The 12,491-nt window shown below is 44.2% G+C and overlaps 1 protein-coding gene across 2 annotated transcripts in view; it reads left to right on the forward strand.

Moving 5' to 3' along the window:
• RYR3 (ryanodine receptor 3) overlaps positions 1–12,491 on the forward strand; it is a 563,020-nt gene that overhangs the window by 499,233 nt on the left and 51,296 nt on the right. The window contains exons 70-74 of one of the 2 annotated variants that reach the window (XM_034938474.3): positions 4,068–4,082; positions 7,101–7,271; positions 7,600–7,659; positions 9,505–9,636; positions 10,109–10,221. In XM_034938474.3, coding sequence (XP_034794365.3) covers positions 4,068–4,082; positions 7,101–7,271; positions 7,600–7,659; positions 9,505–9,636; positions 10,109–10,221 — 491 coding nt within the window. The remainder of the gene's footprint in view (positions 1–4,067; positions 4,083–7,100; positions 7,272–7,599; positions 7,660–9,504; positions 9,637–10,108; positions 10,222–12,491) is intronic. The other variant, XM_057299827.2, reaches the window with a different exon arrangement.

The following is a 12,491-nucleotide window of genomic DNA, read 5'->3' on the forward strand; positions in this document are numbered from 1 at the left end:
TTTAAATTTTTTGAGATGGAGTCTCACTCTGTTGCCCAGCTGGAGTGCAGTGGCATGATCTCGGCTCTCTGTGAGCTCTGCCTCCCAGATTCAAACGATTCTTCTGCCTCAGCCTCCCAAAAGCTGGAGCTACAGGCGCATGCCACCACACCTGGCTAATTTTTGTATTTTTAGTAGAGATGGAGTTTCGCCATGTTGGCCAGGCTGGTCTCGAACTCCTGACCTCAAGTGATCCACCCACCTCATCCTCCCAGAGTGCAGGGATTACAGGCGTGAGCCACAGCTCCTGGCCTTATCTTCAAATTGGGGTAGATTCAATGGCTTAGGACTGAACCAGCTAGCATCCATTGGGATTGTCAGGGAACAGTCACAAAGCAATGGAAATGAATCTGATACCAGGACTTGGATCCTGGATGAGCAGAAATGGCAAAGACATCTCAAGCCTCTGGTAATGAATGAATGCTCAAGGTCCTTGGGTTTACATTTGGAAAAAGATGAGGTAGCAGAAAATGGCATTTCAAAACCCACCTACTAACAAACTAACCTGACATTTTGTTCATTCACATCACTGAATGAGGAAAAGGGGGTGTTTGTTTCTTGACAAAGGATGGTCATTTTCAGAAAGTGGGCTTCTTCCTTGCTGGTCCGGTTAGTCTGTAGAAGCAAAGTCTTTTGTTTCATTTCTGTTGTTGTCATATGCCAAGTATTTCTGAGCCACATGGGATAGGGTCAAAATTACAATGTAACGAATGGATGAGAGGACACTCCCTAGATGTTGAATAATAGTTGCCATGGTCCTCAGGGTAACAAGTGTTCATATTGTTCTGTTGCCTGAGTTAAGACACTGTGTAGTGGTAAATAGACCAGAAGGCGAAAGGAAGCTAAGTCTTGCCCCTGGCCCAGCTGTTGGCTAAAGCTACACCTTGCATCATTCACTTAACTCCTCTGGGTCCCATTTACCAATCTGCAGAATGGGATTGAGCTTACTTCCTGAATTCTCCCAGCTCTACTAAGATGTTCTGGTTTAAGGTCAGTTTCAACAGTATCTCTAGGATAGAGTAATATTTGAGAAATACAGTGCATTATTTCAGACAAAAAGATGCCATGCCTCCGATAAGAAATATCTCCTAGCCATTTCTGGTATTTTTTGGATGTGGAACTACATACTGAGGGGTTAGGGCAGGAGTATTCTTCCTTATCAGTTGACTCCCTATTGCCTTTGCCTCCCTGCAATTAGATGTTCTCTCTACTACCTGATCTGAACAGTGACCTGTACTTGCTTTTATCTCCACTCTTAACTGAATTCTGGTGTTGTAAAAATGAAGTTAGCCTCAGTGCATATGGCAGGCTTTGTGGAGGTATGTGTATATGAATGCCCTATGCCACACACACCACATATGCCGTTGCGAATGGAAAGGAAGTGGAGAAAATATACAGTGAGCCACGCTGTTACTACTTGATTAGTTGAAGGTCAGTTCAAAGATAACGTTATTTTTCTGGGGCAGTCAAAGCAGATTTTGCTTGTGAGAGCTCATTGTATATTTTGTGTATATAACACCAGTTTGCAAATGTATGTTAAGCTAAATGTAACTAAGCTGAGCAAGTGTTTTTTGTTTTGAAACTTTTTTTGTTTCTGGAAAAATGACAGCAGCTTCCTCAGAAGGGAATGGTAAGTTAGAATGTGTTCAGCCCAAGAAATGCCAGTTCCTTGACCAAGGTTATAAACAATAAAATTTAAAAAGTGTCGTGATGCAGGAAATATTAGAGTGCCTCATTGTTCAAAGCCACTCCACCCCATGAAGCGTGATTTCAGTGGATCGAAAAAGGACAGGAAATATTTTTGAAGCTATCTTTGAGTTTTTCAAGGGCATTCACACTTACATGTGTGAGTGAATTTTCTTGCTCATTCTCCCTCTTTCATTCCCTCCCCTACCACTTTTCTCTCTCTTTTTTTTTTTTTTTTTTCTTCTTTGAGACGGAGTCCTGCTCTGTCGCCCAGGCTGGAGTACAGTGGTGCAATCTCGGCTCACTGCAAGCTCCGCCTCCCGAGTTCACACCATTCTCCTGCCTCAGCCTCCCAAGTAGCTGGGACTACAGGTGCCTGCCACCATGCCCGGCTAATTTTTTGTATTTTTAGTAGAGACAGGGTTTCACTGTGTTAGCCAGGATGGTCTCGATCTCCTGACCTCATGATCCGCCCATGTCAGTCTCCCAAAGTGCTGGGATTACAGGCATGAGCCACCACACCCGGCCTTCTCTTTTGTTTTTATTCCCTTTGTTCTTGCACTTCTGCTGTGTACTCACAGGCATGTGTGCATACTCTGTCTCTCTCTCTCATAAACGTGCACACGGGAACGCACACTCATCCTCCTCTTCTCCCCTCCCCCTCCCCTTTCACCCTCCCCTTTCACCCTCCCCTTTTCTCCTCCCTTCCCCTCCCTTCTCTCCACCTCTGCCTCTGTCCACCATTTCTTCCTTCCCTCCTGCCCTCCTTCTCTCACTCTATCTCTTGCTTCGCATTCTCAGACCAACTTACAGAAAGTCTTCTGTTTTTTCTCTGTCTAATGTTGGGTTGACTTGTCATTGCTTCGGTTACCTTCTCAGTGGGACAAGAGCTTCCCATGGCCCAGGCTTGCCTTTGTTCAGAAGCCTGACACCAGCTCTCCCTGTGCTGTCCCCTTGTGATGTGTCCTCAAAGTCACTCACCCCACAAAAGCCTGTGTCTGTCTTTTAAGTTCTACACACAAAATCAACTGTCTAATCATTATAAGATAACTACTGGTGATAGTTTATGATGTAAGCGTGGGGAGATGAAATGATTTTGAAGGTATAAGAATCTGTACATTTCTATTAAGAAAATAAAACATGGGCCAGTGTCATGCCTGTAATCCCAGTACTTTAGGAAGCTAAGGAGGGAGGATCACTTGAGGCCGAGAGTTCAATATGAGCCTGGGCAACATAGCGAAACCCTGTCTCTTAAGAAAAAAAAAAAAGGAAGAAAATGAAAGAAAATAAAACGTTTCCACCACCAAATTTTTAAAAGCATTTCATTAGAAAATTGCAGTGAGTTAACTAATCTTAGCAATATGGGACAGAACAAATAAAACTAGAATCTGTAGCCCCAGCCTAAGGCATGTTTAAAGGTTGTAGCACAAGAAGGGAAACGCTCCATCTTTTAGGTTTTTTGGTGATTCTGAATCACTTTGGATATTCCTAGAGTACTTTTTGTTAATAAATCTTCTTTTTTTCCTTTTTTTTTTTTTTTAAGACAGGGTGTCCCTCTGTTGCCCAGTCTGGAGTGCAGTGGTGTGATCATAGCTCACTGCAGCCTCGAACTCTTGAGCTCAAGCGATCCTCCTGCCTCAGCATCCCTAGTAGCTGGGACTATAACACACAACCCCACACCCAGCTGAATTTTTTTTTTTTTTTTGTAAAGACAGTGGCTATGTTGCCCAGGCTGGTCTCAAATTCCTAGCTTCAAGTGATCTTCCTACCTCGGCCTCCCAAAGTGCTGGGATGACAGGCATGAGCCACTGTGGCCTACGCTACCTTCTTTTAACATAAGCACAAGCATTGCCCCTTAGGTCAGTTCTCCCCTCTCTGTAGCCACAGATGTTGCTAATGTGGTGGGTAGAAGGAAGAAAGAAAACTCTGCTCTTTGGTTATATAATAGATTGTCTATAGCCCACCCAGGTGAAAGGAGGGAGGTAGAAGGGGCAAAGACTTCAGTTCTGGCCACCCACAAGAACTCTCTAGATCTAAAGACCAGCCTGGGTCGGGTCTGAGTGCCACACACTCTAGAAGGCTGCTTCTGGGTTGACCTTACCTGAGAAGTAGATTGTTTGGTCTGGGTATAAGTCCTTTGACCAAATTAACTTCCATCCTAACCTCCCACTCACTCTTCATGCTATGCTCAACTGGCTTCCAGAACCATTGAGTTTCTGTTGTGTTGGCTGAGAAATGGGGGCTAAGAAGCTATAAGTAACATATAGTGCCTTTTGCCTTAGAGCCCTGCTTTTACTGACTGACTCTTCTCCTTGTTTCTTTTCTTTTGTCTTTCCACACAGGCCATGCAAGTAAAGGTACAGGTCAAATGCATGACGTGTCTTTTCTGTCCTAGTATTAGAGGTGCCAGGCTCTGGCCCCCTCTGCACTGTGATCACCATGGGGGTGGTACAGAATGGATTTTCCCGCCTGGAGGTCCCCCAGGCCTGCTCCAGGGAAGACAACTGCCTGTCAAAGAGTGAATGTAGGCCTACCCACCCTTGGAATGGGGAAGCCGGGGAAGCCAGCCAAGCCTCACCCTAACCGAGGTCTCCTTGCTATCTCTGCTCCCTTCTCCAGCTGCCCTCTCGGCAGCCACCACACTAACAGAGATAGGGATGACTGACAGGGCTTGAGAACCCAGGGGACTACTCCTCGTGGTGCTACCCAGGGTCAGAGTCCTATTTTTTATTAGTGGTCTCAGCCCTTTCACACTGTAGGTGTCCTGCATCCTGTATAAGGCTCCCGTGATTCAAAGAGAGTCTTCCAAAGCCTACCCTGGGAGAATTTCCCAGTTACAGTTTCAGGTTATAACTGAACATTTTCTCTTCCTCTTAATTAATGTGTGTCGGCTGCCATTCTCCCAAACCTCCGCTCTACACTATGCAGTGAAGAAGGGGAGATGTGCAGGAACTAGGGCACACGCAGCTCTTAGTTAGGAAAGGAAGATGGAGCCCAGGTGAGATAGACTTGCATCTGGTTAGCTCAGAGGCTTACTTGCTATGTGATCTTGGAAAAATTGTTTAACTTCCCTGAGCAATCCCATTCTCATTTACAAAACTGACTGGTTTCAGGGGTTTTGGGAGGATCATAAATGTTTTATATAAGTAGCAGGCACATTGGAGTCATACTGCATATGCAGCATTTGTGATTAGAAGGACATGAGATTGGCCCAATCAAATAGAGAGTGAGCAGGAAATAATTTAGATTGTGTAATCAAATCCACGTAATTACACTTTTGAGCATATTTATTCGATTGCATACTGTGTATTACCATTTATATTTTACATGTATACATATGTGATATCACATAGTTTATATACATATAACCGGGTTCTATGTTTTATGGATGATTTGAAACATTTTCAAGGGTAATTTAGACTATAAATGAGTTTTGCCCTGAGTCGCAACCTTTAGAATTTTAAACCTGGTGGTAGAATGGTGAGGAGCCCAGCAAGCACTCAGCCAGTGATAGTTGGCACACGCTCAGTCTGTGTGTGAAGCGGCTTTCCCTTCCTGCTGTTTTCTGGAACACCAGGAGCCTCCTTCTCTTAGCCCCATTTCTTTCCCTCTGTTTATATTTCTTACTGCCCCTCCCACTGCTGTCCAAGGGCTGACTGGTGTTTTGGAGCACTGGAGGCAAGATACCCCTGCAACAATAGAATTTTCTGGCAATGTTTGGCCAGACTAGGGTTCTGCTGGCCAGGGATTTTGCTGTGGTTTCTGTGATACTGTGATACAACCACCTGAAATTGCAGCCGCCACAAGTGCTGAAAGAAATTACACTGTTCTTAAGAGTGTCCATTAATAATTATGAAACTCTTTCGCCTTTTGGAAAGCAATTTAAAGAGATTAGTCCCAAGACACTGTTAATTCTGACCCTACTCTTCTCTTCCAAAAGCCTTTTCCCATAAAATGAATTCTGCCCAAGCCCAGGAGGACCAGGTCTTCCGTGCCACTTCCAGGGGAGGCATCTGGCGTGCTTCCAGAGCCCTGTATCTGTATGTCATGATAAACCACAGTGCTGTCCCCTCATTGCTGCAAACACTCCATGGTACCTCATAGCGTAAAGCTTTGGTGAGCACCGCTTCTTTCCCAGAGTCCCTGACTTGATTCTGGCTACCCAACCCTCCCCACTTCCAGCAAGTGCCCACTGAGGCCCAGTCCTGCAAGCGCGTACCACATGAGCAGCTCTGTGTCTCTGGAACCTGGAATCATGAAATCTGAGTCACCGCCTTGTTTCCTTGAGCCCACCTGGACCCACCAAGTGATTTCCCTGTGCCGTGGATGCTGAGGGTTCTCAGTGGGTTCCCTGGGGCTGCTATTGTGTCATAGCCCAGTGCATTGGATTCCTATCTCTCTTTTTTTTTTTTTTTAATGTTTTTTTGTTGTTGTTGAGGCCGAGTCTTGCTCTGTCACCCACGCTGTAGTGCCATGGCGTGATCTCGGCTCACTGCAACCTCTGTCTCATGGGTTCAAGCGATTCTCCTGCCTCAGCCTCCCAAGTAGCTGGGATTACAGGCGTGTGCCACCATGCCCAGCTAACTTTTGTATGTTTAGTAGACGCAGGCTGGTCTCAAACTCCTGACCTCAGGCGATCCACCCGCCTCAGCCTCCCAAAGTGCTGGGGTTACAGGTGTGAGCCACCGCACCTGGCCTGGATTCCTCTCTTAAACCTGCAACTTCACTGAGTGAACTCTCTCTGAAAAGGATGAGAAGGCATAAGTCAAAGATGGGTATCAGCTTCCATGGACTGAGGAGTTCCTTTCTTTCATGTCTTCAGTTTTTCTCCTAACTTTCCTTCAGCTGGATTCCAAAGCAGCCCTACTTTAGATTTTCCTTTTCCTGTAAGAATTTGCACTGGCTCATGGTCGGGAGGCCATGGTGAGGTGCTCCAAAACACCAGCTTCAGCTTTGAAAACACAGAGCAATTATTCTGTGCTGGATACTCTTTCATATTTTTAGTGATCCCCCAGCATCAGAATTCTCAGAACTTTTCTGGGGCCATTTTTGTCAGTTAACAAATCATTCTTTTTGTAGAACACCAGTTTACTTGTTCAGTCTGGAACTGAGTGAGCAATAGGCATCGGTGATGTGTGTTTAGTTATGTGGCTCTGTGTGCATGTGCAGAAGGAGAAGGCTCAGGGTTATGGCTGGTCTTTGATGGCTACCTAATTCGTCTTTGTTCAACACACTCTTTTCACTGTCCTTTGAAGTGTAGTAAGGCCCACCCTATACTGACAGGGCCACAAGGAGGCAGGCTGCCTCTGACAGGAGGCCGTTCCTTTGGGAGAATCACTGAACCCCTCTCTGTTTATTTCAACATCATCTCCTAGTCTGGAGGACAAGACCAGGAGCGGAAGAAGACAAAGCGGCGGGGAGACTTGTATTCCATCCAGACCTCCCTCATCGTGGCTGCACTCAAGAAAATGCTGCCCATTGGTTTGAATATGTGTACTCCAGGCGACCAGGAGCTGATCTCCCTCGCAAAATCACGATACAGCCATGTAAGCTGCCCGTCTGCCTGGGCTGAGTGTGTGATCCACATGGTGCAGTGATAAGCATTCAGCCCCTGAAGGGTTAGTCCTCCTCCCCTGGGGGGCGGGGAGCAGATGCGCAGAAACCAGTGTGTATGGAGGCAACACGCCCTCATCTTTAAAACTGGTTTGGAAGTCAGTGTGTGCCCTTTGGGACAAATCTCCGGAATATTTTTTCTTTTGTTCTTCTGATAAAGATCCCAGCGAAACTGTGCGTTGAGTCTCCATACATCCCCATATGCTACTTGACAGTTCCATGGTGGTCTCCGGGAATAAAATCTGACATCTCTTTCCACAGAGGGACACAGATGAAGAGGTCAGAGAACATCTGCGGAACAACTTGCACTTGCAGGAAAAGGTGATGACTCAGGACGGCAGTGAGAACTCACACGGGCTTTCCTTCTGGCTGCAGGGTTCCAGCTTTTCACTTCATTTACTCATGCTTCTTATATGTGTTCCAAAAACAGTTTGGGGGTATTTGTGTTTAATTGGTAGGACTAGCTCTCTCTTTTTTAAATTTTTTTTTAAAAATTTACTGGTACATGGCCGGGCGCGGTGGCTCACACCTGTAATCCCAGCACTTTGGGAGGCCAAGGTGGGCGGATCACAAGGTCAGGAGATTGAGACCATCCTGGCTAACACGGTGAAACCCCATCTCTACTAAAAATACAAAAAGTTAGCCAGGTGTGGTGGCGGGCGCCTGTAGTCCCAGCTACTTGGGAGGCTGAGGCAGAGGCAGGAGAATGGTGTGAACCTGGGAGACGGAGGTTGTGGTGAGCCGAGATCAGGCCACTGCACTCCAGCCTGGGTAACAGAGCAAGACTCCGTCTCAAAAGAAAAAAGGACTGGTACATAAACTGCCCTTAATGTATGTTTGTTTGTTTGTTTGTTTGTTTGTTTGTTTGTTTGTTTTTGCCCTTAATTTTTGTTCTTAGTTATTACAAAGAGGGTTACAAAGAGGATACAAAGAGGATACCCAATAAAGCATCTATTCCCATTTCCCATTATGTGAACGTCAGGCCATAGCAGTGGCGTGTAGATTAGGTCTCAGAATTTACTGACTGTAAGTCTTGTTAAACAGTGCAGTGGACACCTGGGGGAAGTTTTAGCACCTCCTGCTCTAAAGAGATTTTGAAACAAAATAATTTTGTTTCTAGTTGGTACAATAAAAAAATATAATTTTCATGTTAAAGGCTATTTGAGATGTTTTAAAGCCTGTGAATCTGAACAACTCTTACCTCAGATACATTATGCCCTGAGATGGAGAACTAAGCCAACACACAAAGTCTTTCCTTTCCACCCCAAACATATAGGAATGGTGGATAAAATATACTAGAAAAAAAAAGGCAATAAAAAGAAATCTCTAGGGCCAGAAAAAAAATCTTAGGGGCTTGGTTTTTTAATCATTGTAAAGGAAGAGGAGTGTGGGACCTAATTACCCACACTATGCATAAATACAGAGCAAGAAACTTCCATAAAGTTAGCCTTGAACCAGTAAAACCCACAAATATTCCACAGAGAAACCCAAGTGGAATAACCACTTGGAGAGCCTCCACCTTCTAAAATACAAGCTGAGATACCAATAGGTAAAATTCCTCCTGAAGACAAGCTCATATTTTTTTTTAATTACAAAGCACATCAGGAAATCTACTAGTAGAGAGTCAGCATAGGAAACAAAGAGAATAATTCAACCATAAGGAGCAATTGAAAGAGATGTAAATGTAAATAAAATTAAAACATTTAAAGAGATATAAAGGAATTAATCGAACCCATAAAGCAATAATTGGATGTTATATTTTTAAAAAGGAGAAGGGGAGATGGGTTTGAAAAAAGACTTCATAGTCATAAAAATAAAAAATAATCATTGAAATTAAAAACCTAATAAATGGGTTAAAAATAGGCTACGCATAGCTGAAACAATAATTTATAAATTAGAAGAGTGCTTTAAGGAAATCATCCAAAATGTGACACAGAGAGATGACGAGATAGAAAATATGACAGAAGCATTAAGAGACGTAGAAGTTAGAATGAGAAGTTCCTATACAGTATCTACAGTGTTCCAGAAGATAATCGAGAAAATGAAAGTGAAGTGATAATAGAAGGAGAGTCTTGACTCCTACAGAACCATGGTGGGACCAAAAGGCTTCTTCAGTATAAGAAGTACAGGAAATTCCTCATCTTATGAGTATGCTTCAATTTTCAGTCTGATGACCCAGCTGTAAAATGGCAACTGAACCTCTACAAGAATGTTCTGAAGAGTGAAGAACCTTTCAATCCGGAAAAGACAGTGGAGCGTGTGCAGAGAATTTCAGCAGCTGTCTTCCACCTGGAACAGGTAAGGAGCATCTGCCCTGAGGAATGGGGAAGCAGAAACACCCTGGACCATACAAAGCTCCCCTCCACACTCAGCATTCAGGTACAAGTGCCCTCATAAGACTGAGAAAACAAGGACCAAGGATCATCCCAGATCACCCCCACGTGCCATCTCGATGCCCTGTGATAGGAGACCTCTCCATTATTTCCCCTGCCAGTGTTTTGTGCATTCTTGCCATTAGCTCAAATGCCCTATTTAAGTCCACTACTGTTAGTTAAGCTGCTATTAGGGAATAAATGACTAAAAGCAACTGGGAGAAAGAGGAAAACCTAAGACTTTCACAACTGAAATCATCTGCTCCTGGGTGCATTTTGCTAACTACAGTTGAGAAGCCAAAATTCTTCCAGAATGAAGAAGTCTGGGCTACAGGTGACTAGCTTCTGCCACCAGAAGATCAGCCTAATGTGCACCAACCGATGTGATCTCTTCTCAGGTGGAACAGCCTTTGAGGTCCAAGAAGGCCGTCTGGCACAAACTGTTATCAAAGCAACGGAAACGGGCAGTGGTGGCCTGTTTCAGGATGGCCCCTCTCTACAACCTGCCCAGGCAAGTATTTTGTCTTTTTTCCTGGCATGTAAGCCAGCGATGGGAATGGAGGTATCCTCCCACAGCTGTGCTCTCTCACTCTTAATCCAAGGAATAGAAATTGGAATCCTTGGCCTATGGAGCTATTGCAGTCTGCATAGTATAAGGGCCTGGCTAAGACAATCAAGGTAAGCATAAAAACTGAAACCAGATGAGATTCTCTAGAACCCATTCCTGTCAGGCTCACCATTTGTACCCTAAAGTCAGCCAAGTAAGCATATGGAAGTACACTACTTTTGCTGAGGTGGGATTCTTGGTTAGCATGTAAAGACTTCTGGAAAAAAAGAAACTGTTTTCTGAAACATTTCACCCCAAATTCCATCAACAGTTCCAATAGTATTTCTCTGCTCAGGAACTTGACACTGAAATTACCATTTCCTCAGCAGGTACAGAAATGTAACTTGAAAATCTTTTAGCACAGTGTACTAGCTGTCAAAATATAGAAAGGCTGCAGATGCCTCAAGAGGCTTGCCAGAGTCACGATGCCTTCGGGTGTTTCAGCTTATACTTTGAAGTAAAATATATTTGAAGCTTTTGCTGAAAAGTCTGGGACATATCCTTGTCAACATAGGGAATAGTATCAGTGACAGACTGGCCCAGAGTTGACTACCCAGACCGATTCAGTGTCTTTGGTGATGTGGTGACATTCCTGTCCTCAGACTTATTGCAGAGTAGGTATGGTCAGGTCTTGGGTCAATAAACAAAGCTGGTAATTGAATATCAGCCTCTGCTTCATTGACTTATCAAATCAGTAGGAATATTCTCACTTGCTCAGGGAAATTAAACTGACTTAGACAAGTATACTCTGAAGCTTATGTAAATAAATGTGTTTCTTTGGAATATCACATAAAGGACTATTCCTATGCTTGACATTTTGTTTTCATCAAATTGTGGATCTTGGCCATCATTTGTCCAGAGTAGCCTATAACCTCGTCCTGAGGCAACTGGCCACCTGGGCTTTCTTAGTTAGGGTCTTTGAAGATAGTTAAGAATGATGGTCTCCGCTGGGCTCAGTGGCTCACTCCTGTAATCCTAGCACTTTGGGAGGCCGAGGCAGGCAGATCACTTAAGGTCAGGAGACTGAGACCAGCCTGGCCAACATGGTGAAACCATCTCTATTAAAAATACAGAAAAAACTTAGCCAAGCATGGTGGCATGCGCCTGTAATCCCAGCTACTTGGGAGGCTGAGGCAGGAGAATTGCTTGAACCCAGGAGGCGGAGGTTACAGTGAGCTGAGATCACGCTACTGCACTCTAGCCTGGGCAACAGAACAAGACTCTGTCTCAAAAAAAAAAAAAAAATCAGCCAGGTGTGGTGGCAGGAGCCTATAATCCCAGCTATTTGGAAGGCTAAAGCAGGAGAATCGCTTGAACCTGGGAGGCGGAGGTTGCAGTGAACCAAGATAACACCACTGCACTCCAGCCTGGGCGACAGAACGAGACTCTGTCTAAAAAAAGAATCACAGTCTCTGAGACACATACCTGCTCCAACAGATCTCTTTCAAGAAACAGATTACTATCTTTGGAAGAGAATGAGGCACCACCAAATCAAGTAGAATTCATGAATGAAAAGATGGAAAGCTCAAGCAGTCATGGGCGTTAAGGCTGCTGAAGTCGTAACAGAAAAGTGAAATTCATAGCCCGTTAGAAAAAGCAAAAGTGCATAGAATTTGTCTTTGTTTTCTGGAAGTGTCAAAACATCAGAAAGTGTTTCCTTCCCTATCTGATTGAGATTTCTACCTGACATTGTGCTGAGTTGGCCTTCGAAAGAGCCTAGCTCGAAAGCACATGTCTCTGGGACCAGGACAGCTAGGCAGAAATTACATCTCTCAAAAACAAGCATTTTTTTCTAAATCCACTGAAGATATTAGTACCATCCTTACATATCTGGGCTGCACCTTCAGTAGTTTTACTCTGTATGGGTAAGAGTAAGTCTAGGAATTCACTATGTCCTTCATGAAGCATGACCGTCCCTAACTCACTTGTTTTAGAGGGGCTGCTATGGGTGATCTCTCTAGCATGGAGGACTGTAAGTAGATTTCATAACAACAGAGAAGCTGATGATGGAGACAACTTCTCTTCTCCACCTTGTGATCATCTAACCACATAGAATCTCCCAAACTAAAGGGCTAAAGGGATTTGTTTTATTATGGGAAACTGTCTCTGATGCTAGTTTTTAAAAGAAAACTTGTATGCTTCTCTCCAGACACAAAATTAATAATTTCTTCCTG

The sequence above is a fragment of the Pan paniscus genome, chromosome 16 (genome assembly GCF_029289425.2).
Source record: "Pan paniscus chromosome 16, NHGRI_mPanPan1-v2.0_pri, whole genome shotgun sequence".
NCBI classification, from domain to species: Eukaryota; Metazoa; Chordata; class Mammalia; order Primates; family Hominidae; genus Pan; species Pan paniscus.